The sequence below is a fragment of the Mustela erminea genome, chromosome 17, assembly GCF_009829155.1.
Source record: "Mustela erminea isolate mMusErm1 chromosome 17, mMusErm1.Pri, whole genome shotgun sequence".
Lineage (NCBI taxonomy): Eukaryota > Metazoa > Chordata > Mammalia > Carnivora > Mustelidae > Mustela > Mustela erminea.
This window is the reverse complement of record NC_045630.1, coordinates 69,142,201-69,167,396: the sequence shown is the minus strand read 5'-3', so window position 1 is coordinate 69,167,396 and position 25,196 is coordinate 69,142,201. Positions and strand designations below refer to the sequence as shown.

Sequence of the window (25,196 nt, the reverse complement as noted above, 5' to 3'; positions counted from 1 at the left end):
CTCCGTCTGCGCCGCGTTCCCGGGCCTGCGGAACTCGCCGCGGGGCCGCTTTGCTCGCTCGCCCCGCCTCCCCCTCCGCGTGCGCGCGTGCGCGTGCGTGTGTGCGCGTGCGCGCGCTGACACTCGTGGACGGGAAATGCCCGGCGCAGGTCAACGCGCCGCGGCCGCCCGCTCTGAGCAGGCGCTTTAATGCGCGCGCCACCAGCCCACCTGCGTCCGCGGGCCTCCCCGGCCCCGGCTCAGTTGCGCCCCCGCCACCCGGTCTGGTCTCTCTGCCGCGCCTCGGCGGCTTGCGAGGTTGACGGGGTCCCGCGGGGCGGTCACGGCCGGCGACACGGGAGCGCGGGCCGCGGAGCGCGCGGTTTTCCCAAACCCCTGAGCCCCCCGTCAGCCGGAACGTTCTGCGGCGGCATGTAGCCCGGGGCCTGCAGGACGCCGGCCGGGCCGCGGGGCTCCCACCGCACCGACCCACAGCCCGCCCGGGGGCGCGGTCTCGCGCTCCAGGAAGCCTCCCCGCCGCAGCGGTCCTCCCGCTTCCGGAAGGGGGCGGGGCCCGGCTTCCGGAGCTTTTCGGGCGGGGGCGGAGCCTCCTGCCGAGGGCCGTTCGGGAGAAGGCGGGGCCTAGCTCGCATCAGGACCAGTCTGGCTGCACCTGCATCCTTCGCTCAGAGCATCCCCGGAGCATCTGAGGAGGCGGCCGCAGCTGGCAACCGGGGGCCCGACCGTCGCAGGAGGCGTCCGCCAGACACCTTCCCCCTCCCCTGAGCTAGCGCTCTACAGCGGCGGCCTCGGTGCTGGCCGGGCGCCCCCGGACTTGCCCGACCCCTGAGAAAGCATTTGCAGCAAGAGCCTCTGGCGACGACATGGCTGAGATCACCAACATCCGACCGAGCTTCGGTGAGTAGAGTCGGGAAACTAAGCCCGGGCAGTGGGCACCGCCGCAACGCCAGAGGGGCCCAGTGCCGGGAGGGAGGGAGCGAAGCCCGCGCCGAGGCCTTCCACGCCGGGCCCGCTAGGATGGGGCCTGCGGAGGCGGCGGCGGGCGGCACCTGAACTTGAGCTGCGGGCTGCAGGGGCCGGCCGGGCCGCGGGCTCGCCGGGGGTCGCGAGTCGCGACGGACGCCCAAACCTGGACCGCGGCGGCGTGCTACGGGGTGGGGGTGGGGGACAGGACGCGGACCCCTCCCCCTCGGGGCGCGCAGGGCGGTGCCCCCTGCTCCCCCTCCCACTCCTCGGGCTGCGGGGGAGGACGGCGGCGGGGAATGGGCGCCAAGATGGCAGCTTCGGGGGGTTGGGGGGCTCGGGGTCCCGGGGCTGGGGCACGGCCGCGGGGGAGCCGGGGCTGTGGGGACGCGGGCGCGGGGAGCCGCTGGCCGGCGGGGCGCGGGGCGCAGGCCCGGCGGCCGCCGAGGCCCCCAAGTGCGGTTCTGCACCGTAATGGTGGGTCCGTCCGATGCTACCAAATGGCGCTCGGCGCTGCGGAGCCGGGGATGACGTGATGTCTATTCTGGGCCTCCTGGCAGCGCCCAGGCCCCTCTTCTCGGGCCTTTGTTCCCTGTTTCCCTGGCTGGCCTTTCGGAGAGGGGGACTCACCGCGCTGGTGCTGGCGGGGGCGCGGGCCCGGCCCGGGGGGAGGGGCGGAGAGGCCGGGCCCGGGGGAGGCCGCTTTGTGTACCCGGCAAGGCATTACGTCATCGCCGAGCGGCTGGTCCCCGACCCGGGCCTCCGGGCTCCCAGCTGAGCTGCCCTCCAGGGGCAGAGAGTGGAGGGCAAAATAGGGAGGAGGAAGGGGAAGAAAAGCTGAATAAGCAAGTTCTCCCCTCTTTGGGGCTTCCTCCAAAATGTGCTAGGGTTGCAAACTTCCTGGGCTCCGCTTTTCTGCTTCCAAAATACAGGAGTTGCCCGGCTTCTCCCTCACTCTACCCCAGCTTCGGTGGGACTTGCTGTCAGCCAAGGGTTTCTTCCTGTCTCCTAGGAGAGTCTATCCTTCAGACAACCCAGAAGGTTTGAGCATCCGGAGGACAATTTTTAGGGTGGGGCCATAGTCCAACGAGGAAATGGCTTTTCTCATTCCGCAGTTAGAGGTTCGTGGAAATGAGCTCTCTCACTTCAGTGTCAAGAAGACACCGTCAGATTAGGGGAAGTATCTAGAAGGCAGATCACGCCCATTAGCTACTGCTTGCCACTGATTCCCCAAGGCTAAATGTTAGCTGGCTTGCTTTCTTCCACTTCACCTTTTGCATCTCTGTCTTCCGGAGTCCTAAATTTCTCCAACAGGTTTCCCTTTTGTGGCCACATGAGCACCCCATGATTTTCCTCCTGCTCTTTCCCTTTTGTCTTCTGCCTTCTTTCCAACATATTCTTTTCTCTAATTGCAGTTCCAGATTTCCTTGGAAATTTCGAGGGTGCAGGGTATAATATAGTGGTTTCCTTTAGAAGGAATAGTAGTGAAAAAGAGAAATTACTTCAGCTTTTTAACCTACTCCATTTTATTTAATCCTTACAACATCCTCAGTCTAGGCATTATTACGTATATCTGCCGGATGAGGAGACTGCGGTTCAGGGACACAAAACAACTGGGTGGAGTCAGACAGACAGTAAGGGTAGAGTGAGAACCTAAACCAAGGTCCAGGTGATGCCACACTCCGTTGTCATTTCACTGTATCACCCAGGCCCACTTGATAGGGACATGCTATTTCAGTAAAGGGAGTGTCAAGTGCAGGTCTGGTCCAAGGCTGAGAGCGTAGGGCACAGCCCACGGACATCTTACAGGTCTTGAGACGTACGCAGGGGTCCTACGTAGAGAGCTGCCACTTCTGACTTTCTCACATCTCATAGAGTGCTTCGTTTCAAACGCCTTCGCCCTTGGGAGGTTCACCCAGCCAACACTCGATTATCCGTGACCTTGGAGGACAGAAGCAGCAAGCAGCACAATCGCTGCCAAGTACGACTACTTTTAAAACCCTCACTGCAGCCCCTAGTTCCAACTTCCTTTTCCCACCAAGCTTTTGATGAAAGCAAGGGCAGGGGTTCCTAGTTTCAGCATCTCTGATTTTTCTAGTTCACTGCCGTGGGTGTGGGGGGAGAGAGGCAGGGGCTAACCGATACTAAAAGAAAGAAGGGGGCAGAAGTGGGAAACCAGGTGCAGGAGAGCGCCTGGCATAGGCTACAGGTGGCTTCACAGGCTTCTCCTCTTTCCCTTCCCTGTCCTGAGACATGGGAACCCCACCTCTTCTCTCCCCGCCCCGCATCCATGTTTCTAACAGCAGGTGTGGAGGCATGAGTGGGCTCTCTCAAGACTACAGAGTAAGTCTCTGGTGGAGCCGAAAGCCTCGCTCAGACGCCTCCCAGCCTGGCCTCGACACCTCTCTTTAAACCGTCCTCAGCAATGTACCTGTCTTGTTGGTTTCCCGCTTTCCTCGTCTCCTGGAGCCAGTCTCTGCGCTGTCATTCATCAGTAGCAAGCAGTTTTCAGGACAGTCCCTGACCAGTGAACCGAGAGCCACTTTTCAGATTGGGCCCATTTTCACTGACCATGGAATCCACTCAGCTGCTCGCCTGTTCCCTGAGGTCCCTTCAGCCACTCGCCTGGAGGAGACGGACAGGACGCTACTTCCGCCGGCTTCCGAGGAGCTTCCTACCAAGGCTGCTGCCATGTGGTGAAGCCCGTCCCTAACGACCCTTACTCCACTTCGTACCCGAGAGACAGTATTATTATTTAGTATGGCTGTGGACGCGGTGGCCTTCATTTGTTAATGGTTTAGTCCTTCTCTGTACTGTATTATTAAAGAACGTAACCTCTTCTTTTCTTGCCTGACCCCAACTTTCATAGAATCATGGAATGTTGGAGAAAGAACTTCAGAGACATTTATTCCAATCCCTACTGAAGAGATCTCTTTTAAAATATGCCTGAGCAAGGGCGATTCAACCTCTGAAAGTTTTCAGCTGGAGGGTCATTGCCTCATGAAGCAATCTGAGCCATTGTGAGGCAGTTCTAATAATAATCTGACTCTTCTCACTGAATCAGAGTCTGTCCTCTTGTAGCTTCTACGCGCAGGTGCTGGGCCAGGCCTCTGACGTACAGTCCAGCCACACTTTTTCCATCCAGATGCCTTCAATAACTGTAGAAAGTTTTCATTCCCAGACCCCTCAGCTCCCATTCCTTCAACGTTGCCTCATTTGATATGGTTTCCAGGCCTTTTATGACTCTGATTATCCATAACGAAGAGATGCTCCGGTGTCAGGCCGACCAGAGTCTGGGTCCCATCACTGCCTTTTGCTCGTACGTGGCCTCGGGCAAATCTGAGTCCCCAGGTTCCTCACTTCTAAAGTGGGGATATCAGTGGTACTAGTCCGTGAGTTTGTTGACTCACAGAAAGCGCTGGCACCGTGCCTGGCAGGGACACAGCAAATGTACACAAGAAGAGAACAGTTTTTATTCTTGCCTGTGCTAGACAGAACAGTCCGTATATGTCATGACCAGCACAGATGAAATCCTCCTATCCCTCCCCCATGGTCGGGACGTCGCACTCATACTACAAGTTAACATCTGACTTGGGGTCACCTAAACAACTACTTTTTTTTTTTGAGCAAGAGAGGAGGGAGAGCGTGCGTGCACACACACGCACGTGGTGGGGAGGGGCAGAGGGAGAGTCTCAGGCAGGTTCCACGCCCAGCACAGGGCCCAACGCAGGGCTCGATCTCACAACCCTGAGATCATGGCTTGCACCAAAATAAAGAGTCGTACGCTCAACCAACTGAGCCACCCAGGCACCCACAACTAGACTTTTTGCTCAGGTTTGTCAAGTAAGGTCTCCCGTTGTGTATCGATAGGTTTTGAAGGCCAGTATAGAACTTTATCTTTGATGTATGTAATCATATCGACTCGTGCTCTTTTTCCAATGTGGGGAGGGTGTTTCGAACTCACAGATTCATTTGTTCCCTGAATACTTACTGTGTGCCCCGTGGTTCTAGGATGTGGGGCTCTAGCAGTGAACAAAACAGTCACTGTTCTTACTAATCTTCTCCAGTAAGGGAGGACAGACCAGCACATGTCAGGCGTAGGAAGTGCAGTGAAGAAAAACCAAGCAGGGTGGGGGGGCCGATATCTCACTGGGGGTGACCAAGAGGCGCTTTTCCAATGAGGTAAGGTTGGAGCAGAGGCCCGCAGTGAGTGGGGCAGTGAGCCGGGCACACAGCTGGTGGGAGGATGTTTCAGGAAGATTCTGGGATGTGTTGAAGTCTTGTCCATTTCCTTAGGTCTTCCTGCCCTACGCAAGTCTTCCCTCTTCCCCTAAAAGGTAATACAGAAAAAGAGACCTTATAGAGAGAGACCTTTAAGGCCTAAACCTAGTTTGGGTGTGGTGGACTTGCTGGGGAAAAGCAGCACAACCCCAAACTCGTTAAGGGGCGCAGCTTGTGGGGGAGAGGACAAGGATAAAGGAAGGGAAGGAAGCAGCGTTTCTCTGCGCGCTCGTCGAGCGGCTGCGTACCAAGAGCCAGCTCTGCGTTTTTAGTGCTGGTGAGACAGAAATGAGCAAGAGAGAAAAAACCCAGTTCCCGTGAAGCTTATTCTCTAGTGAAGTGACGTTTCTTGTAGTAAAACCACATATGTGTGTGTGTCACTGCACTGAGAGAGAGAGACGTGAGAAGAAAGGTAAGCAGGGCCAGGACTCGTGGGAAGAAGGTTGCACTTTACGTAGGGCGGTCGGGGAAGGCCTTACTCGGGAGGTGATATTTGAGCGAAGAGCTGACGTTTTCCACAGCCCCTATTTCCTCCGCTTTAAAATACAAGTATTTTTTAAAAAATAAGTAAAATTAGAATAAAATACAAGTATTTGGAGCTGGGAGCTGAAATCTGGAACATAGTTTTAAAGTACTCAGATCCAGATTTCTTTTTACCGCCTCCCCCCGTTTACCACCCTTGAACACCATTCCGTGAGCACGAGCTCACCGCACACCCCGTACAGATGCCCTGGAACGTTCTGAAACCAGACATGGCCCGTGCCCGTGTGTAACGGTTGAGGTAAAAAGGTGACTTCATAACACAGGACAGCTTTACGTGAGACACAAATCAGTAAGAGGGAACCAAGTCCTGGCGTGCGGGGCGGAGGCGGAGGGAAGAGCGCGGAGTTGGGTGAGGCACTTCAGGGAAGCTTCCTGGAGAAGAGAAGGGTCTCGTCCAGGTTGGTGGGAAGGAGCAGCCCTGGATGGGCCGGAGAGGCTGGCTCGGGGCGTCTCCCAGAGAGGGGATGCTCCTGAGCCTAGGCGAGCTCCGGACGATGCCGCGGGCTCCGTCTCACGTTACCTTGGCTCTGCAGAGGGCTTGGTCTGGATGAGGGGTTAAGGGTCCTGCTGGCTTGACGCATCTCCTGTCTCCACCTTCAGATGTGTCCCCAGTGGTGGCTGGCCTCGTCGGGGCGTCCGTGCTGGTGGTGTGCGTCTCGGTGACCGTCTTTGTGTGGACATGCTGCCACCAGCGGGCGGAGAAGAAGCACAAGACTCCCCCGTATAAGTTCATCCACATGCTCAAAGGCATCAGCATCTACCCAGAGACGCTCAGCAACAAGAAGAAAATCATCAAAGTGCGGAGAGACGAAGACGGCCCTGGGCGGGGAGGCGGGCGCGGGAGTGTGCTGGTGGACGCCGCCGAGGCCGGCCTGCTGGGCCCTGACCGGGGTCCCAAGGGCCCGGGCTCCGGTTCTTGTATGGACCAGTTACCCATCAAGGTGGACTATGGGGAAGGACTGAGGAGCCCCATTGCGAGCCTGACCCCCGGGGAGAGCAAAACCACGTCTCCGTCATCTCCAGAGGAGGACGTCATGCTGGGGACCCTCACCTTCTCCGTGGACTATAACTTTCCGAAAAAAGCCCTGGTGGTGACGATCCAGGAGGCCCACGGGCTGCCAGTGATGGACGAGCAGACCCAGGGCTCTGACCCTTACATCAAAATGACCATCCTCCCTGACAAGCGGCATCGGGTGAAGACCAGAGTGCTGCGGAAGACGCTGGACCCCGTGTTCGACGAGACCTTCACCTTCTACGGCATCCCGTACAGCCAGCTGCAGGACCTGGTGCTACACTTCCTCGTGCTCAGCTTCGACCGCTTCTCCCGGGACGACGTCATCGGGGAAGTCATGGTGCCGCTGGCTGGCGTGGACCCCAGCACGGGCAAGGCACAGCTGACCAGGGACATCACCAAAAGGAACATCCAGGTGAGGCGGAAGAGTGTGTCGGTTGGCGGAGGTGACATCTCGGGGAGCAGATGGAAGGGCGGGGCACGCGTGGATGACAGAGAGGGGGCGATGGGTGGGGAGCTCGTGGCTGTCAGGGATCAGCGGGGGCCAGAAGGAGGCAGAGGGCCTCCTCCAAGAGGGACTTCGCAGGGAGAGGGACAGGTGGGCAGCTTCTGAAATTTCTCTTCATGGTGGGCGTCCTGACGCTAAGCCCAGGTTTCCTGGGGCAGACTCGCCCCCACCAGTCCAGACCAGGACATGGGGGCCAGTTTCTTCTCCCAAGTCGTGTATGATCTCCCTCCAAGGAACCATGATGGGGCTTCAGTAATTCTGCGCCCCGCGTCCCTGTCCAGCCCCAGCCGGGTCACGTGGGGGGGTCTTCCCATAGCCTCTCCTCCACATTCAGAGGGGAATGAGCGCCCAGCCCCCTGCCTTCTCCCCACTGGGCCAGCTCGGGCTCCTGAGTTGTAATTTTGGGGGTGGCAGAAACATGCCCCACCCCCGCGAGTTCATGCGTTTCTTACACAGCTGGGGTGGGGGGCAGGGTGGTTGTCTGCTGAGCACTCTGGCCACACGCCCTAGCTCACCGCTTCCCAGCCAGGGGGCACAGGGAGGTACAGAACCCTCCTGGGCTTCTGGGTCGCCATCCGGGAAATGGAGCTGAAAACGCCGTCCTCCTCCTCAGACCGGCTTGAGGACTAGAGGAGACGATGTGTCTGGCACCTTGTTGCCCGTAAGGACCTTGACTCCCCTCGGGGGGAGAGCATCCGGGCAGCTGCCACACAGAGGGGCCACGAAAGATGTGGCTGGCTTTTCAAATTCAGACTTTCAATCCTGTTTCAAGGTACAACCTAAGTAGCTAATAACAGGGGCTTTGAAGTCAAAGCCAAGTTTGAGGCCAAATCTCCCGCTCCCTGAGCTCAGCTTAGCAACTCTGATCTCAGGTTCCCACAGGAACGAAGCAAGAGGATACGTTTGCTCGGCCCCTTCTGCGCAGCGACTCTCCAGGAAACCGGCCCCACTGCTGGTGGTGTTGCCGCTGTTTCTGCTGTCGGGGAGGCTCGGTCCCTGGGAGATGTATGTGGTTCGGGGATGTTTATGTTGTGTTTTGGCAAAGCAAAGGAAGGCAGGGGAGCCTGAGTCACTGGAGAAGGAGGGGGGAGGTTCAGAAAGGACATCAGAGCCACTGACAACTACCACCCAGAAAGATCTGTGGCTCGGAGGCCATGCTTCTCTCCCGGTGCCCACCTGCAAGCCCACAGTGGACTCCCTGGCGAGGCAGGAGGCGCGGGACTGGACGAGATAGGCTTCTGGGCCGGTAGAGGCTGCCTGTGCAGTGAGCTCCAGGCACAAGGTGTGCCCTCTAGGAGGGGGCCCTGCCCCTCATAGTGTGTCACAGGCCCTGCCCCCCCTCCCGGGGAACCACGGCTGTCATGGGGCACACCCAGCGGTGCCTCGCAGCGACCCAGAAGCCCAGGCGGTTTCAGAGTATTAGAGGGGTTTGGTCAGGGCATAAGCACGGGTCCAAGGCCAGGACACAACGAGCCGTTCTAGAGTCCAACACAGCAAGGGCTCTTATATCCTCTTATATCCTCTGGGTTTGGGGTCAGAAGTCCCAGTAGACACCGTGGCAGTGACGTGTTTTCATCCCACTCAGTCCCCTGCCCCTTGCCCGCCTTCTCTTTCCGCCAAGCCCTCCTAGCTCCCTGACCCCCCTTTCCAGCAGCTCCACGCTCCCCCACCTGCCTTCCTGCCACGGCCTGAGCCGTCCTTTCCCAGAGCCCCAGCCTTGCTGGAGCCCCCAACTGGCCGGCCGACCCCAGATGGCTCGTGCTGTCTTAGCCAAGGCCGAAGGCAGGCAGTGGCTCTGTGCCAAGCTGCAGCTGGGAAGAGACAGGCCAAGAAAGGGACTGATTTGGGCCGGGAACAAAACAGCCTCGAATCCAGGACACTGGCCAGGGAGCGTAGACAATGGCATTTGCTGAACTGCCAGGGGCTCTTGGCAAGAGCCAAGTTTCTTTCCACTGAATTAACTCCCTTCAGGAGGGACAAGCCAGGATGAGGATCCCGGGCCCCCGGGGAGAGGCCCAGACAGGACATACCGAGGCTGTGCGGCCCTGCACCAGAGCCTTCCAGCCTCCTGGACGTCCTAAGCCTTTCCCGAGCCGGCGCCTGTGGGCAGGGCCATGGCTGTCACCGCACTGGTCTGGCCGCTGGTCCCCAAGCCTCCCTGCAGTGCGGCCTCTGCCCATCTCCCCTGGTCCTCTCTGCCGAGGCCAAGAGTCTGCCCTGTCTGGATCTCCCCTGGGCTCACCGGTTACAGCTGCTCCACACTCTGTACACTCTGTACACTCTGTACACACCACTCCACACTCTGTAGAGCGCTGGCTGGTCTGTGGAAGGCATCCCCTTCTGATGCGGGGCCACGTCAGCCTCTCCCACCCAGCGGCCCGGGTGGGGACCGCCGGGAGATAACACTTCTCTCCGTAACCTCCCCCTGAACTGCATTTCCCCTCCTTAGCAGAACAACTGCCTCGTGTCCTTTCCACTGCCCACTGCAAAGAAACCAGGGGCTGGTCATCCTCCCTGACCCTTCACCTCGTGCCTTCCCCGGGGCCGGCGATCACGGTCTCTCTGGGTCTCATCTGGGCTGGCCCGTGAAGGCTGGCGGGGCCACTGAGAGCAGTGTCAGCGCTTGTGAACATACAGGATGTAAGAAACGTTAGAAATTGACCCTTGATCATGAAGGAAAGATCCCAGTATACATTTTATAATGCCCCAAATTTCTGATCTCTCTTGAGATCTCTGATCTCCAAGACTAGCTTTTTTTTTTTTTTTTTGAGTAGCAGCTTTTTTTCTAATATTTTATTTGGATAGACATCTTTTTTAAGGAAGCTTTACACCGAATGTGGAGCTTGAACTCACAATCCTGAGATCAAGATAGCCCCCTCTTCTGGTTGAGGGGGCCAGCAGGCTTCTTGGATAAAAATTAACCTGAATTTACATTCCCGTGATAAATGCCGTGGGGGAGAAGGGAGGCTGTCCAGAGAGGGCTAGGGGATCCCGCACCACCGTTAGAGTCCCCCAAGTTTCTGGAGGTCGTTGTTTTCCAAATCACTTCCTATCCTTGCTGGGCCGCATCTGGTGTTGATGGCCTGCGGCGACGGTCATGGGAATGACCAGGATTCCTAAAATCTCAGATTTGTGAGGAACCTAAGAGGTTCCGCAGCGGAGCCAATAGGGGCTGAAAAGAAACGAGCCAGGAAGAGAGGAGCTGTGCTCGCGCGCTGGAGAGCGGGTGCGGGCGTGTGGGAACAGTGCGGGTTTTGTTTCTCTTGTTTTCCCGTGACTGGGATCCGTGGGGAGGTGGTCCTCGGACTTCTGGCCCCAGCGAAGGTGTGTTGAGGGTGTGCGGGTCCGCCTCGTGCGAAGGCCGTGGGGCTGGACTCTTGCTCGGGAAGGGGCTCTGCTGCTCACAGGGAACAGCCTCACCGGAGCCCGTCGGAGCCCTCACCCGGCGTGTCCCCCACCCCTGCGCGTCCTCCCCGGCGGCACCGCTGCACCTGCTCCTCTTCCCCGGGGAAGCCGTGGGCGGAGAGCGAAGCCTCCCAGGACTTTCCGGTGTGGATAAGATCCTTTCTCCTCCGAGGCCGGGGGTTGGGGGGGAGCTGGGAAACCAAGCGGCTCCCAGCCCCGCTTCCAGCCCCGGACAAAGAGCCCTTGAGAGAGACCCACTGAGGATGCTACTGCGGTGGGAAGTGGGCAGAAAGAGAAGCCGGTGGCGGGGGGGGTGAATCTGGCCGCCTGTGCAGAGCAGCCGCATTCGGGAGGTGGGACCGGCCCTGTGAGATGGCCAGAGGTGTAGGGGGGTCCGAAGGACAGCAACTGCCAAGCAGTGATTTTCGGGGAGAAAATCACTGGAAGGTGACCAGGAGTCGTCCACGTCCCCAAAGCAAGGGAAGGGGTGGGGGATGTGAAGGCACAGACCGTGCTATCTTCCCAGTGGGGGAGTTTGAAAACACCGTTTTAGCCAAATAATTAGGAAATCGAAGCTATAATTTTATAGTCCGCGCTTTTTTTCTTTTAACAAATAAAACTTCTGGGTGTTTTTTTTTGTTTGTATTTTTGTTTTTTTTTTGTTTTTGGGGGGTTTTTTTTGGTTTTTTTTTTTTTTTTTTTGATTTTTTGGTTTTTGTTTTATTTTATTTTATTTATTTGATAAAGAAATCCCAAGTAAGTAGAGAGGCAGGCGGGGCTGGGGGAAGCAGGCTCCCGATGCGGGGCTCGATCCCAGGACCCTGAGATCATGACCTGAGCCAAAGTCAGAGGCTTAACCCACTGAGCCACCCAGGCGCCCCCAAAGCTGTTTTTCAAATCAAGTTTCCCCTTTACCCTTCTTCTGTGTCTAGAGTCCAAATTGTGTTTAAAGACTGTGAATCCGTGTAACCAGGAGCAGACAGCCTCTAGGCTGTAGGTAAGGAGGAAATGGGGTCTCCAATCTAGCAGAGAAAAGCCACGAAAATCTTTTTTCAGGTCTGTTCTGTTCGGGACTTCAATTTCAAAAGCTAAAGGCTAAGTTCACGTTGTAGTCATTTCATGCCCTATGAGAGATTTTCCGTACGTTCCTGGTATGAAACAGCCTCAGGAAAGTCTCTGAACCATGTGATACGTTAGTACAGTTTCATCCCTTGAGATGCGCTGGGGCTCAAGTCACAGCACAGACCCTGGGGTTTCTCTCCTTGCTTCTCGTGGACGAGCTGATTCAGTGACTTCCCATCCTTGTCCGCGAGCGCCCCCACCCCCCGTGGTGCTCACTGACAGCGGGCTTCCCCCCTTCCCAGCCAACACCAAGTAGACTCACCAGAAGTGATTTCGCGGGTGTGCGGCACGCGGAAGGCTGGTGGCGGGCACAGTCTGCTCGTGTTCAGTCCGAGCACATTTCCTTGGGGCTTTGAAGCATGCAAGAAGTAAGCGTTGGTGGTGGGGGCACTTTTGTCCCAAGTTGCCTTATTTTGTCCAATATCCCCGGGCCCCACCCCTTTCGTTTTCCTTCTCCCCGCCTCATCCCTACTCGATAAACCAGAAACACAAAATGTTTAAAAATTATTTATTTTAGGGCACCTGGGTGGCTCAGTGGGTTAAGCCGCTGCCTTCGGCTCAGGTCATGATCTCAGGGTCCTGGGATGGAGCCCCGCATCGGGCTCTCTGCTCAGCGGGGAGCCTGCTTCCCTCTCTCTCTCTGCCTGCCTCTCTGCCTACTTGTGATCTCTTTCTGTCAAATAAATAATAAAATCTTTAAAAAATATATATTTATTTTAAAAACCTTTTATTTATTTGAAGGAGAGTGAACACAAGTGGGGGAGTGGCCTGCAGGGAGGCAGACTCCCCGCCAAGCACGGATCCTAGGACCTGGGATCATGACCTGAGCTGAAGGCAGACGCTTCACCACTGAGCCACCCAGGTGCCCCAGATTTTTTTAAAAGTTAAAGATAAGCGGGGGGGAAACAAAAGAAGCATAGATAAATAAAACCAAAAAATAAGCTAGAAACACAAGAAATTGCCTCCATTTCAGCGAGCTCTTCTAGAGACGTGTCCCGCCCCGCGCTCACTCTGCTGCGGGCGCCCCAGGTCCCGTCCACAGCCTGAGACAGCAGCCTCTGGGCCCGTCTCCCCTCCAGTTCATTCTCCAGCTCTCACTAGAACAGTGCTAGTCCCGGGAAAACAGTAACACAGCGACAACTGTGTCCCTCCTGTGCCGGCAGCTGTTACCCCCAGCCTATGCCCTCTGCCATTTGGTTAGAAGCCCTACACTCAGCCCTGAGGTCAGCCGGCAAGCCCTCCCCGGGGTCCCCCAGCAGCTCTCAGCCAGGCTCCTTACTGCTCTGATGAGGGCAGGTGTGTTTCTGTCGGTCTCTTCTGGACCTGGTAAGCTCCTTGGGGGCAGGAACTGGATCCTGGGCCCCTGGTTGGCTCAGTCACTGGAACCTGCAACTCTCAATCTCAGGGTTATGAGTTCAAGATCTACGCTGGCATAGAGACTACTTAAAATTTTTAAAAAGAGAGAAAAAAATGAAAAAGGAAAACAAAAAGGAGACAGGTCCCATCAGCTCCAGACCCCCAGCACCTAACACGTATCCAAGTATTGTTTAAAATGCCCTTGCAGGGGCACCTGGGTGGCTCAGTGGGTTAAAGCCTCTGCCTTCGGCTCAGGTCACGATCTCAGGGTCCTGGGATCGAGCGCCGCATCGGGCTCTCTGCTCAGCGGGGAGCCTGCTTCCCCCTCTCTCTCTGCCTGCTTGTGATCTCTCTCTCTGTCAAATAAGTAAATAAAATCTTTTAAAAAAATAAAATGCCCTTGCAGGCTGGAGGGTTTTTTCCTTTCCAAGCAGAGCCTAGAATAAGATTCAAAGAGGGGAGCCCCAACCTGTGGGCACCTGGAGGAAGCCAGCTGGGCTGGACAAGACACGGGCAGGCAGACAGAACGGGTGCTCCCCATGTGGAACAGAGGGACAGTCCCCAGGAAGTTTAGGAACCTGCCCAAGCCAGGGGCTGGGCGACCAGCACGGTGAAGGCTCAACTCCGAGTCCCCTGCCGTCCACCATCCAGGCACTGTTCCCCCGAGAACTGAATGAGGCTCCGGAAGAAAACACACTTCTGTAGGCGCTGGTGCAGGTAAAATTTTACCCGTTTCAATTTCTTTAGTTGTCTCGATGCTCGGAGGTCAGTACTGGTTTTATCTGCACCCTTCAGGCGAGGAAACGGGGCCACAGAGCCGTCCGGTTCTGGTCCAGGTCGCACAGGCGGGGAGTAGCAGCCGGACTGGAATCCGGCCTCAGAGTCCCGCTCGGGAACCCGACGCGAGCAGACGGTTGCATTTCGTGTCGGGGTTGTAATGAGGAGGTGTCCATCTCCCTGCCCGTTAAATGTGACAGTAACACGCCGGCGGAGGCACGCCTTCCGTGGCCCCGCGCAGCCCCTCCTGCCTGGGCTCCGCACCCCTGCTGCCCCCACCCCCTGCCAGGACGCTCACCTGCTGTTTCCTCTTCACAGAAGTGCATTAGCAGAGGGGAGCTCCAGGTGTCCCTGTCCTACCAGCCCGTGGCACAGAGACTGACCGTGGTGGTCCTCAAAGCCCGACACCTGCCGAAAATGGACATCACCGGCCTCTCAGGTAGCAGCTATTCACCTCGACCTGCCTCGGGCCCCCTGGCCCCACACTGTCCCACCTGCACCCCCCACGCCCTCTGTCCCCTCCCCGGTCACGGGTTCTAGCTGTCCCTAGCGCGGAAGGTGCCCCGGGTGGGCGGAGAGGGCTGGATATTCGCTGAGGTGCCCCCCGCGGGGTGCATGCCCGCCACCGAGCCCCTGCTGCAGGGGACACAGACCTCCCCCCAACCCTGCAGGCCTCTGGGAGTCCCTGCGCCCTGGAAAACGCTGCCCAGTGTCACAGGCTTTCCTCAGTCCTGACGTGGGCAAGTTGTTCTGCTGTGTTCCGGGGTGCCCTGGGCCCCGCACCCACCCGAGGTCAGGAGCGCACCCCCCTCCCCACAAAGCTGCCGTCCGAGGGGAGGACCGTGTCATGGGCCTGTCTCCCTTTTCTCTCTGGTGGCCCCAGATCCTTATGTCAAGGTGAACGTCTACTACGGCAGAAAGCGCATCGCCAAGAAGAAAACCCACGTGAAGAAGTGCACTTTGAACCCCGTCTTCAACGAGTCCTTCGTCTACGACATCCCCCCCGACCTGCTGCCCGACGTCAGCATCGAGTTCCTGGTCATCGACTTCGACCGCACCACCAAGAACGAGGCGGTGGGAAGGCTGATCCTGGGGGCCCACAGCGTCACCAGCAGCGGCGCCGAGCACTGGAGGGAGGTGTGCGAGAAACCCCGCAAGCCGGTGGCCAAGTGGCACAGTCTGAGCGAGTACTAGTCGCGTCGTCCTCGCCCGGGCCCGGGCCAGGCAGGCCGACGGGGACGGAGATGCCACACAGGAGCAGACTCAGAACCTCGGTTTAGTTGTAGAAGATTTCTTACACAACACACCCCACAAAGAACACCCCACATGACCACAGCTGCAGATCAGTTCTTAGCGATGATGATTTTTCTCCTTTGCAAGGCACTAGAAATCCTTTTTTTTTTTTTTTTTTTAATGGGGAGAAAGAGAGGGAAAGGCCTCACAAGTCTATATATAACAATGTAACCTTATACTTGCATGTCTAATACAAACTGAAGAAATTAGCCTAACTGCCAATATCAAGTTACAGATTTTGATCCATGAAAATTGTGTTTTGTGCCGAATTGTATTTGCTGATTCCCTGAAATTGGCCTCTTTTATTGGGCTTCCCTGGAGAGTGACTCCCGCCCCCAGCTCTGCAGAAGGATGTTGTTTTGCTCACGTAAAATCTTGTAGCGTCGCCATCCCCGTCGGATGCCCCCCGCCCCCTGCCCCAGCTCTGCTCTTTGAGCTCAGGGTCCAGAGGTCTGTTGTGCGCCAGGAAACGGAGGTGGACCGGAGGAGGCCGGGTGTGCAGGGGGGATCTGGGGCACGGGCTTCGCGCTGCCCCGCTCCTGCTGGAGGGCTCAGGGGCAGCCCAGGGTAACTGGTGCTGGAGCCCGTGCGATGGCAGGCTTGGAGGTAGAGCCCACGTCTCCGAAACAGGACGTTTGTCTGGAGGGAGCTTCGGAGCCTTCCGGTCGGGCCAGGGTGGCTCCGGAGGCCGGGGATGGCCGACCCCAGGTGCTGTGTGTGGGTGCGGGCAAGACGGCGTGTCGGCCCCCGCCTGACAGCAACATGGCCAAGGGACAGCCTTTTGCTGGCGTGAAGGGTGAACTGGCCTTTATTGTTCCAGAAGTGCTGACCCAGGAGACGCTTTAGAGTTTTGTCAGGGAGCGGAGATTAGATCGGTTCGGCTTCCTCGGGGAAAGGGCTTCAGAAATTGCCGCTCCTGCGGAAGTTGTCACCTGTGGCTCTTCAGACTAGAGAAGGGAGTAGGCGCGGCCAAGGTGACCCGGCTTCGTCTCTCCCGGCCTGTCCCTCGGAGCAGGTGCTTAACGGAGCCCTGGGTCCTACCCAGCGTCGAGACCAGGGGAAGGGCTGGGGGAAGCACGCGGCTCTATCCCCGCCCGCCGGTGGCGAGGGCGCTGGGGTCTCCGCACCCCTGGTTGGCCCCCACTCTCCCGTCGAGACCCATCGGAGGGCAGAGCCCAGGGGCCGGGGGACAGTCCGCCAGCGTGTCCAGGCAGCAGATCCCGCGGGCGGCCTGCACAGCAGCCACTGGAGCCGAGGCCTGGCCAAGCTGGTCCACACCCGGGCAAGAGCACCCCTTCCGACCTGCTTCCGAGGAGGCCGGGTGTCTGCGGACAGAGCGATGGGGCCTGTGACATTCTCTTAGCGCTTGTGCATTTAAGACCAGTCTGCTCCCTCCGTCCTTCTGTTGTTCTCTTTTTAAAACCTGGTTGCGAGCGGGGCTGAGCAGCTGGGGGCGGGCACAGAGACCCCTCTGGGCTGGTCTCCGCTCCCTGCTCCCTCCGCACACCCTTCATCTGACGCGCGACCCCATCCGTGTCCACCCCACCGGTCTCTAACCTATTCTCCATCGAATGTAAATACTGTATCATACGTAGAAGAAAATAATTTTTGTTTTCTAAAAATGCATTTTGAGATAGTTGAGTATAAATCTGACAGGAGCCCTCTGAAGCCCCCTTAGGAAAAAATCTTAAATGCTTCCTCTTCATCGCCTTAATGTCTGAAGATCAGAAAGCGCTGAGCAACCCGCTTTTGTTTCCTTCCCAGAAACACTGCAGAGCAAACAGGTGGAGATAGTCTGGTCTTTGCCCTGCTGCGTGTGCCAGGGCAGCTCCTCCCGCCGGACGTCTGGGAAGGCCGCCTCCCCCGACCCTCCCCCCCACCCCCATCCCCCACCCCCCACCCCCTGGGCTGTGGAGCGGCGGAGGCCAGGTGACAGGGTGGGAACGGGCAGACAGCACAGGGCTCCTCCCTCCTACCTCACGCCTGATCCATCACGCCCTCGGCTTTGCTGTCCCAAAGTCTCTCAGCTGCCTTTGGCTTTCACACGGCCCGGCCCAGAGCTGGCTGATCCGGCCCAGAAGCCAGGCCGCCTCGCAAGAGTCAGTTGAAAGACAAGAGAGTCGCACGCGAGCTTTTGCACAAGGCACTCGTGGTCAGGAACGGGTTAGGGAACGGTCACTTCAGATTTCCCAAGAGCCGGACCTTCTCTGCTGGTATCTTGGCTCCTTTGGAAAGACAAGAGTTTCTCTTAATAGCAAAAGTCCCTTTATGAGTTACTCCTTTCAGTACTTCCAGTGGAGCACAGCCACGATGTCCGCGTCCAGGAACGGGCTCGAGCACGGGAGCAGATAGAACCGGCTCGTGGGACAGGAGTGGCTTGCTCGGGACGGGGACAGACAGGGCTCTTCTTGTGGCCGCGATAGTGACAGTGCCCTCACCAGGATCCTTCTCCCACGTGGTCGTCTTTCTTTACCTTGTGTCTTCTCTTGTAAAAAAAAAAAAAAAGAAAAAAAAAACTCAAATGTGTCAAAAGAAAAAACCGGAAACTCCAACGTGAATCGTGTGAAACTTCCTAACGCTGTAATGCTACACTGCGGTATGTAACGCCCTCTTGTACGTGCAGTTTGCTAGCGCACACGCCAGTGCAAAATAAAGACTGACTCACACTGAACCCGCAGGCGCGCCCGCATGGTGTTCTTGGGGGCTGGGTGGCGGGGGCCAAGTCGCGCTCAGTTTCCAACGGGATGATTCAGGGCACATTTCCCAGTGTGATCCCCACCCCCGACCCCTGAAAATCCAGATCCCTGGGGCACCTGACCCGCTCAGTCAGGGGAGCCTGCGACTCTTGGTCTCAGGGTCGTGAGTTCAAGCCCCACACTGGGTGTGGATTATTGGAGGAAGAAAAATGCAGATTCTAGGCTCCAGACTTAAGAGTTCTTTCTCTAGTCCTTCTGTTTTCCTCTCAAACTCATTCCTAAGACCATCACCAGCAGGAGAGACCCAATGGCTTCAGAGCTCGTTAGCCTGTCCATGTAATTGGAAATATTTATCCTCTGCAGCAATGCCAGGAGGGCTGATTCTGTTCTCTCCCGCACTCCTGACAATGCTCTGTCGTCGAGTGCGGACGGGACGCCGGGGTTGGGGGCACACCGGCCCTGCGGCGCAAAGCAGACAGTCCCTCCAGTAAATACGCAATCACAGACAGAAGCGCTCGGGGCTCACACACCCTGCGGGGGCACGTCCCGGGGTGCTCGGAGGACCCCTGCACTCCTGAAGCCTGGAACCGTGACTTTTCCTGCCTTCTGTCCTCTGGAAATCACTCTCCCTGCGTGTATGTGGTTCCCTTCTGGGAGCAGGAAAGGAAGCCCCTACTCTTTCAAAGTTTCAGTGAAGGAATTAAAAAACTTTTAAATGACAAAGTAATATAATAAAAATATACAAAAATTGGAAAATAGAGAAAAGGAAAAAAAATTAGTTGGGATTCCAGAACCTTCCCAACCTTCTGTCTCCTAGTCTTACTTCCTATGCATTTGTTCCCCACTGCATCACACTGCCTGATCCTGTAGAAGACGTGTAAAATAAGGTAAGTTCACAGAAGCCAGAAAGCACACCCATCTCGGGGCAAACCTCACCGCCCCCAGCAAGTCTTGGCATCTGCGAGCTCGTAGACGTCGCGGTCGTGGCGCGCAGGTCAGTCTGCACGCTGCTTTTTCCCTAGGTGGCAAATCCGAAAAAAACAATACAGTCACACAACAATAATGAGAGTATCTTGGCACTCAGGATGCTTTTGTCTATGATTAACAGGAAACCCAATTTGAATTGGTTTAAACGCCAGGAACACACACCAGTTTACCCAAATGCAAGTCCACGGGTGCAGCCAGCTTTGGGGAAACTCTGGCAAAAGGCAACTAATCCCGCAAGGGCCCCGGGCGCTTCCTGGGGGCCCACACTGACACGCAGTGTCCGCTTAACCCTGACGGCTTGGTGGCGTTTGTAGGATGACTCCCAGAGCAAAAGAAGAGATTGCCCAGGGCCACCCCCAGAGGGCATCCTCCAGACGCCTCTAGTGGGTCTCTCCTCTGCTCTCTCCCATTCTGGAGTGGCCACGTGGTCACTGCGGAGCCCATCAGGCAAGGAGGATCTGAGTGTCGCTCGGACCGCCCTGGACCTGGGTGTGGGAAACTCGGGGCTTCTTGAAGGAAATGTCGCTTCCTGTGGAAGGAGGAATGGGTGCTGGGCGGGCAGCAAACGGGGACCGCGCGTTTCCCTCCTTCAGCACTTGGTCTTCTGTAACAGACTCTCAGAGAAGAGCCGCGGCCCTCATGCACCTCCCGCACCTTGTGGTTTGACAAGACAAACAGCCTCGCACTTGGGTCCTCTTCAAATGGTTCGAGAGCAGGGCGCCTGGGGGGCTCACCTGTCAGGTGTCCAATAAATAAAATCTTTGTTTTTTTTAAGGTTTATTTATTTGGCAGAGAGAGACAGACAGCGAAAGACGGAACACAAGCAGGGGGAGTGGGAGAGGGAGAAGCAGGCTTCCCACCCAGCAGGCAGCCTGATGCGGGGCTCCATCCCAGGATTCTGGGATCATGACCTGAGCCGAAGGCAGACACCTAACGAGCCACCCGGGTATCCCAGATAAAATCTTTTTTTTTTTTTTTTTTAAAGATTGTATTTATTATTTTGACAGACAGATCAGAAGCAGACAGAGAGAGAGAGGAGGAAGCAGGCTCCCCGCCGAGCAGAGAGCCCGATGCGGGGCTCAATCCCAGGACCCCGAGATCATAACCAGAGCCGAAGGCAGAGGCTTAACCCACTGAGCCGCCCAGGCGCCCCCCAGACAAAATCTTAAAAAACAAATGATTCGGGCACCTGGGTGGCTCAGTGGGTTAAGCAACCACCTTTGGCTCAGGTCATGGTCCCGGAGTCCCGGGATCGAGTCCCGCATCGGGCTCCCAGCTCCATGGGGAGTCTGCTTCTCCCTCTGACCTTCTCGCCTCTCATGCTCTCTCTCACTGTCTCTCAAATAAATAAATAAAAATATTTAAAAAAAAAAGATTCAAGAGCAAATCAGTTTAGCCATAGAGCATAATTTTTCAGAAAGCTGAGAACTTTTTTTTTTAAGTTCATTTAAGTCATCTCTCTACACGACGCAGGGCTGGAACTCAAAACCCTGAGATTAAGAGTTACAGGCTCCCAAAACTGGCCATTTTCACGACTGACATTCGCTCACAGCAAACCAGTCTCCTGTCTAGCATGTCTCCAAGCTGACACTGTTCACCAAGGAGCGGAACCCCTACACGTCCTCTTACTCCCAGCCCTGTTCTCCAGCACTCAGCCCGCACATCCGACATCAGACTGTGCACCTCAGAAGCAGAGGTGACTAGGGCACCTGGCTGGCTTAGTAGGCACGCAACTCTTGATCTCAGGGTTGTAGTTCAAGTCCCCACCTTGGGTGTGGAGCCTACTCAAACAAAAAACCGGAGGTCCCTGCAGAACAGAACAGAGCCACCAAGACCTATGCTCTTGTAGTTATTCACACGGCTGAATTCCCGCCGTCCGACAGACGCCTGGCATCCAGCAGGCTCACAATAAAGGTTTGCGGAATGAAGGAAGACAGCCGAGGGACAAAAACTGCCTAGGAAGCAGATCTAAGGCAAACACAAAACATCTGTGCCTCTTCCTACTTATTACTCAGTTGGAGTTTCCAAAGAAGTCTGGGGTCGAGTGGAATCTTGTTTTTGTTAGTTGTTGGGTGTCGGCCGTGGTGGGTGTGTCTGAGCTGCACCAGGCCACAGAAGCTCGAGGCTGTCTGGGGATCTGACACCGACAGTGGCCACAGGGTTTGGGTGAGACTAACCTGGAGATGCCCGTGCGCCCTCCTGGCCCGCAGACTTTGTACTGGAGTACACCTGCCTGAGCACGTGTGTGAACTCACCTTCCTGTCGAGTCCTGGTGTGTAAGGAAACTGGGGGAAGCATCTGGCGGCCGGCGGTAGTTATGAAGCCGGAGGGTTTCTCCTGGCTCGGAACAAACTGCAGTAAAATTAGCAATAACCAGCTCTGGGAAGGGCAGGAAATGACACGTCCCCGCCCCAGCAGCTTTTGTTAAAAAAACTGGGTGACTTAATGGTAGATCGCTTGTGCTGAGTTTTTAAGCAACGACTATAGACAAAGCTAAAATATTTCAGTAATTCCATCTCGATGCTAACTCATGTTTAAAAGTTGATTAGAAATTTCAGCATCTGGGGCGCCTGAGTGGCTCAGTGGGTTAAGCCTCTGCCTTTGGCTCAGATTGTGATCTCAGGGTCCAGAAATCAAGCCCCGCATCAGGCTCTCTGCTGGGCAAGGAGCCTGCTTCCCCATCTCTCTGCTACTTGTGATCTCTATCAAATAAATAAAATCTTTAAAAAAAGAAAAAGGCTGGGTGCCTGGGTGGCTCAGTGGGTTAAGCCGCTGCCTTCGGCTCAGGTCATGATCTCAGGGTCCTGGGATCGAGTCCCGCATTGGGTTCTCTGCTCCGCGGGGAGCCTGCTTCCTCCTCTCTCTCTCTCTGCCTACCTGTGATCTCTCTGTGTCAAATGAATAAATAAAATCTTTAAAAAAAAAAAGAAAAAGAAAAAGAAAAAGGCGCCCGGGTGGCTCAGTGGGTTAAAGCCTCTGCCTTTGGCTCAGGTCATGATCTCAGGGTCCTGAGATCGAGCCCCGCTTCGGGCTCTCTGCTCAGTGGGGAGCCTGCTTCTCTCTCTCTCTCTCTGCCTGCTTGTGATCTCTGTCAAATGAATAAATAAAATCTTTAAAAAAAAAAAAAAAAAGAAAAGAAATTCCAGCATCCCCCAAACATTTAAGACTTAAGAGTCCTTTGTTCATCTAGGGGTTTCCTTCCTAACAAGGTAGTTTGTTTTTCTTGCTTGTCCCCCAGCCACAGCCCTGGTTTCAACCTGCATCTTCTTCCCGCTTACCCTCAGTGCCACCACATGCTGCTCCGGCAGAGCCTCTACTGTTTCCACACCGGGTGACCGCCCCTTGTCACCACTCCACACCGCCCTCTGAAGCCGTGCAGGGCCCTCAGCATCTGGCTCACTCAAGGCAGCACGGCTGCCATCACGATCCGCTGGGATTCAATTAGATTCCTGGATCCTATCAGAATCCATCCCATCAGAATCTCCAGAGGATAAGGCAGGAAAAAGCCCAGAACTGCTCTCGGCCGTTTCTGATCCCGAGAGCAGACAGGCCCTCGGGAGCCGTGCACACTCCAGACTAGCTCTCAGGGCTTCCCGAGCTCCCAGCTGGGCCCCGTGGGTGTCCTGCGGCGAGCTCTGAGGCACTGCGGGCTTCTCCGTGCTCATCCTGCCTACCCCAGGACCATCCTGACTCTCCCACTCTCCAGTCCTGCACAGGATGCTCGACTGCTCTGTGGTTCCAAGTCACGCATCTCCGCTTACGGAGAATCTTCACGGCCTAATTCTACCTACTAACTTAATCCAAATCCTTCTATATTTTAATTAGTCGATGTAACACGGTTTTTGCTGCATATGAACCGCCCTGCCTCCCGATCCATCGTACACCCCTGGGAGCAGAAACCACGTGCCGGGAGTCTTTGGTTCCATCCGGACTCACGTCAGCCTAAAGAAGCTAGTCCCGGTGCAGCTCCAACCATCTGGATGGTGATGGGAAACAGGTCTGCAAGGTTCCAAGCACAGCCTGACTCACCTATGCTGTCCAGCTGCATCTTCCTAAAATCTAAAATCCATCCTGCTTTCCAGACCGTGCTTGGTCCTATGCAGCAGACAAGCAGCAAGCCCACTCTGCTCGTCGAAGAACAAGGTGCTTTCTGCAGACGGGAGCTGAGGTGGCCCTCGCTCTCTCCACAATGCGGGTACAACCCGGGCACACGGGAAGGGCTTAGCACCGAGCCTCGGGGAACCGGCAAACCAAGGAAGAACACCACTCTGCTTCCAGCTTCCACGGAGAAAAACCTGTCCAAGACTGAGTAAAATACAAATACCCTATTTTCTCAGTTATTCTAATTCACGCTGTACCTGATTACTTAACACAGTTCTTAGCGGGAAGAAGAGAAAGACAAAATTAACTTGGGCAGCAAAAGCAGTCAGAGGTAGGTGAGGTCAGGGTGGACCTTCATGAGAGAACTCAGGCCTCCTACTTCCCTGTGAGGCTAGGCCCCAAGTTTCAGTTCCAGCCGAGCGGACAAACTCAGGAACACAGTTCGAGCACATCCTTTAAAGACTGTATTCTAGGGGCTCCTGGGTGGCTCAGTGGTTAAAGCCTCTGCCTTCGGCTCAGGTCATGATCCCAGGGTCCTGGGATCGAGCCCTGCATCAGGCTCTCTGCTGAGTGAGAACCTGCTTCCTCCTCTCTCTCTGCTTGTCTCTCTGCCTACCTGTGATCTCTGTCAAATAAATAAAGTCTTTTAAAAAAATTATTAAAAAGAATAATAATAAAATGAAGATTGTATTCTAGCTTAGAGAGTGCGGCGTGCTTGAGCAGCGAGGCCTCAGCCGAGGGCGGGAATCCCAAGCAGACTCCCTGCTGAGCACAGTGCCCAACGGGGACCCCGTCCGCACCCGAGATCATGACCCGAGCCCAGACCAAGGATCGGACGCTCAATCCACTGAGGTCCCCAGGTACCCGGTTACAAACTTCAAGTTGAAGCAGAATCACCCCGAGAGGGCTGCAAATCCGTTTTCAGTACCAAAGCGTCTTCCGAAGCCAAGTGCTCATCCAGGTGACACGGACTCCTAAAAAGACTTTGACTTTGTCAACCTTCCCAGTAAGGCTGGAAAAGGAGCAATGCTACCGATTACTTGTCAGGAGTTTCCTAAATTCATGTAATTTTTTTTTAAGAAAATAAGCAATGAACACTGGAAGTGAGGAGAAACTTCAGAAACCAGCTCACGTGGAACTTCTCTATTATTCGGTGCGGGTTAAATTCGGTGTTTCCTCGGCCTGCCTGCTCTCCCGTTAGTGCTCATCGCCCGCCGGACCCAGCCCTCCAGGGTCCTCCCTTCTCTGAAGTCCTGTAGCGTCCCCGGTCGGAAGCAGGTCCTCTGACACGTCAACCTCCAGCTGTTTATGCCGAGTCTGTCAAAGCTCTAGGGCAGGGACACTGTCCACGCGTCCGAGGCCCAGCCCCGCTGGCGCACAGCGGCGGCCGTGGACACTGATGGAATCCGCACCTCCCCAACGGGCGGGCCGAGGCCAGGGAACGCCGCCCTCCACCACCCGATTCAGGGGCGGACCCGCGGGTCGCTGCTGACCTGCCCCACACGGGGAGCGACGACACGAAAACACATCACTTTCATGTCCACATGAAGTCCCCTCCCCAAACGCCGGTGCCCATCTCGGTAGCTGAGACAGAAGCGCTGACCTGCACCTAGAGCAGTGACACGAAGTCTCACATTCACTTTCCACGCTTCAAACAGCTCCATCAGGTGGCAAACATGTCATCTCCGACATGTTTCCTGTCTCCCCACTTCTCTGCGCACGCTGGGGTCTCAGCAGGCCTGCTCAGGCAGCGGCCCAGCCCCCTCCCGCCCCGCACCCACCCGGGCCGTGGCAGCTCCCTCTGCCTGGCCAAACTCCAGGGCCCCCCAAGTGTCCGGGCTGCCGGAGCCAGGAGAGGGAACAGAGCCTGCGGCGCGGAACCGGAGTCCAGCCCCAGAGCGGGGGACCCCGCTCACGCTCACACGGGACTCCGGCAGCTGGGCCGCGGCACCGCCTCCCTGCCGGCCCGGCGCAGAGCCTCTGTCTGAACCAGGGGCGCCCCCTGGCACACACCCTCGCACTCGACGCAGGTGTTCTGCACGTGGTGGGCGCTCGCGCTTTTGAATCCGTATTTTCCAGAACATAAAATCTCATGGCATTCAGTTTTCTTAAGATGACCTCTGTGCACTGATTCCAAGCATTTCCACCCACA

The 25,196-nt window shown here is 56.4% G+C and overlaps 2 protein-coding genes across 3 annotated transcripts in view; one reads left to right on the top strand and one right to left on the bottom strand.

Moving 5' to 3' along the window:
• The window catches only part of GON4L (gon-4 like), a 67,749-nt gene extending 67,271 nt beyond the window's left edge, over nt 1-478 (bottom strand). The window contains exon 1 of the mRNA XM_032318709.1: nt 211-478. The gene's annotated coding sequence lies outside the window, so the exon portion shown is untranslated. The remainder of the gene's footprint in view (nt 1-210) is intronic.
• Nucleotides 479-564: 86 nt separating this feature from the next.
• SYT11 (synaptotagmin 11) lies at nt 565-17,765 on the top strand. Of its 2 annotated transcripts, none has more exons than XM_032318736.1 (4): nt 565-897; nt 6,388-7,214; nt 14,286-14,406; nt 14,851-17,765. In XM_032318736.1, the coding sequence occupies exons 1-4, from the start codon at nt 864-866 to the stop codon at nt 15,159-15,161; spliced, it is 1,293 nt and encodes a 430-aa protein (XP_032174627.1). In that variant the 5' UTR covers nt 565-863; the 3' UTR covers nt 15,162-17,765. The 2 variants fall into 2 exon arrangements, with proteins under 2 accessions (XP_032174627.1, XP_032174626.1); XM_032318735.1 differs by having other exon boundaries at nt 570-897; nt 14,286-14,409.
• The last annotated feature ends 7,431 nt before the right edge of the window (nt 17,766-25,196 follow it).

Excerpts from the sequence above, each read along its gene's own strand:
- SYT11 (XM_032318735.1), top strand. The coding sequence starts at position 864 with ATGGCTGAGATCACCAACATCCGACCGAGCTTCG. Across the intron at positions 898-6,387 it reads CAACATCCGACCGAGCTTCG|ATGTGTCCCCAGTGGTGGCT; the intron begins GTGAGTAGAGTC and ends CTCCACCTTCAG. Across the intron at positions 14,410-14,850 it reads CATCACCGGCCTCTCAGGTA|ATCCTTATGTCAAGGTGAAC; the intron begins GCAGCTATTCAC and ends TGGTGGCCCCAG.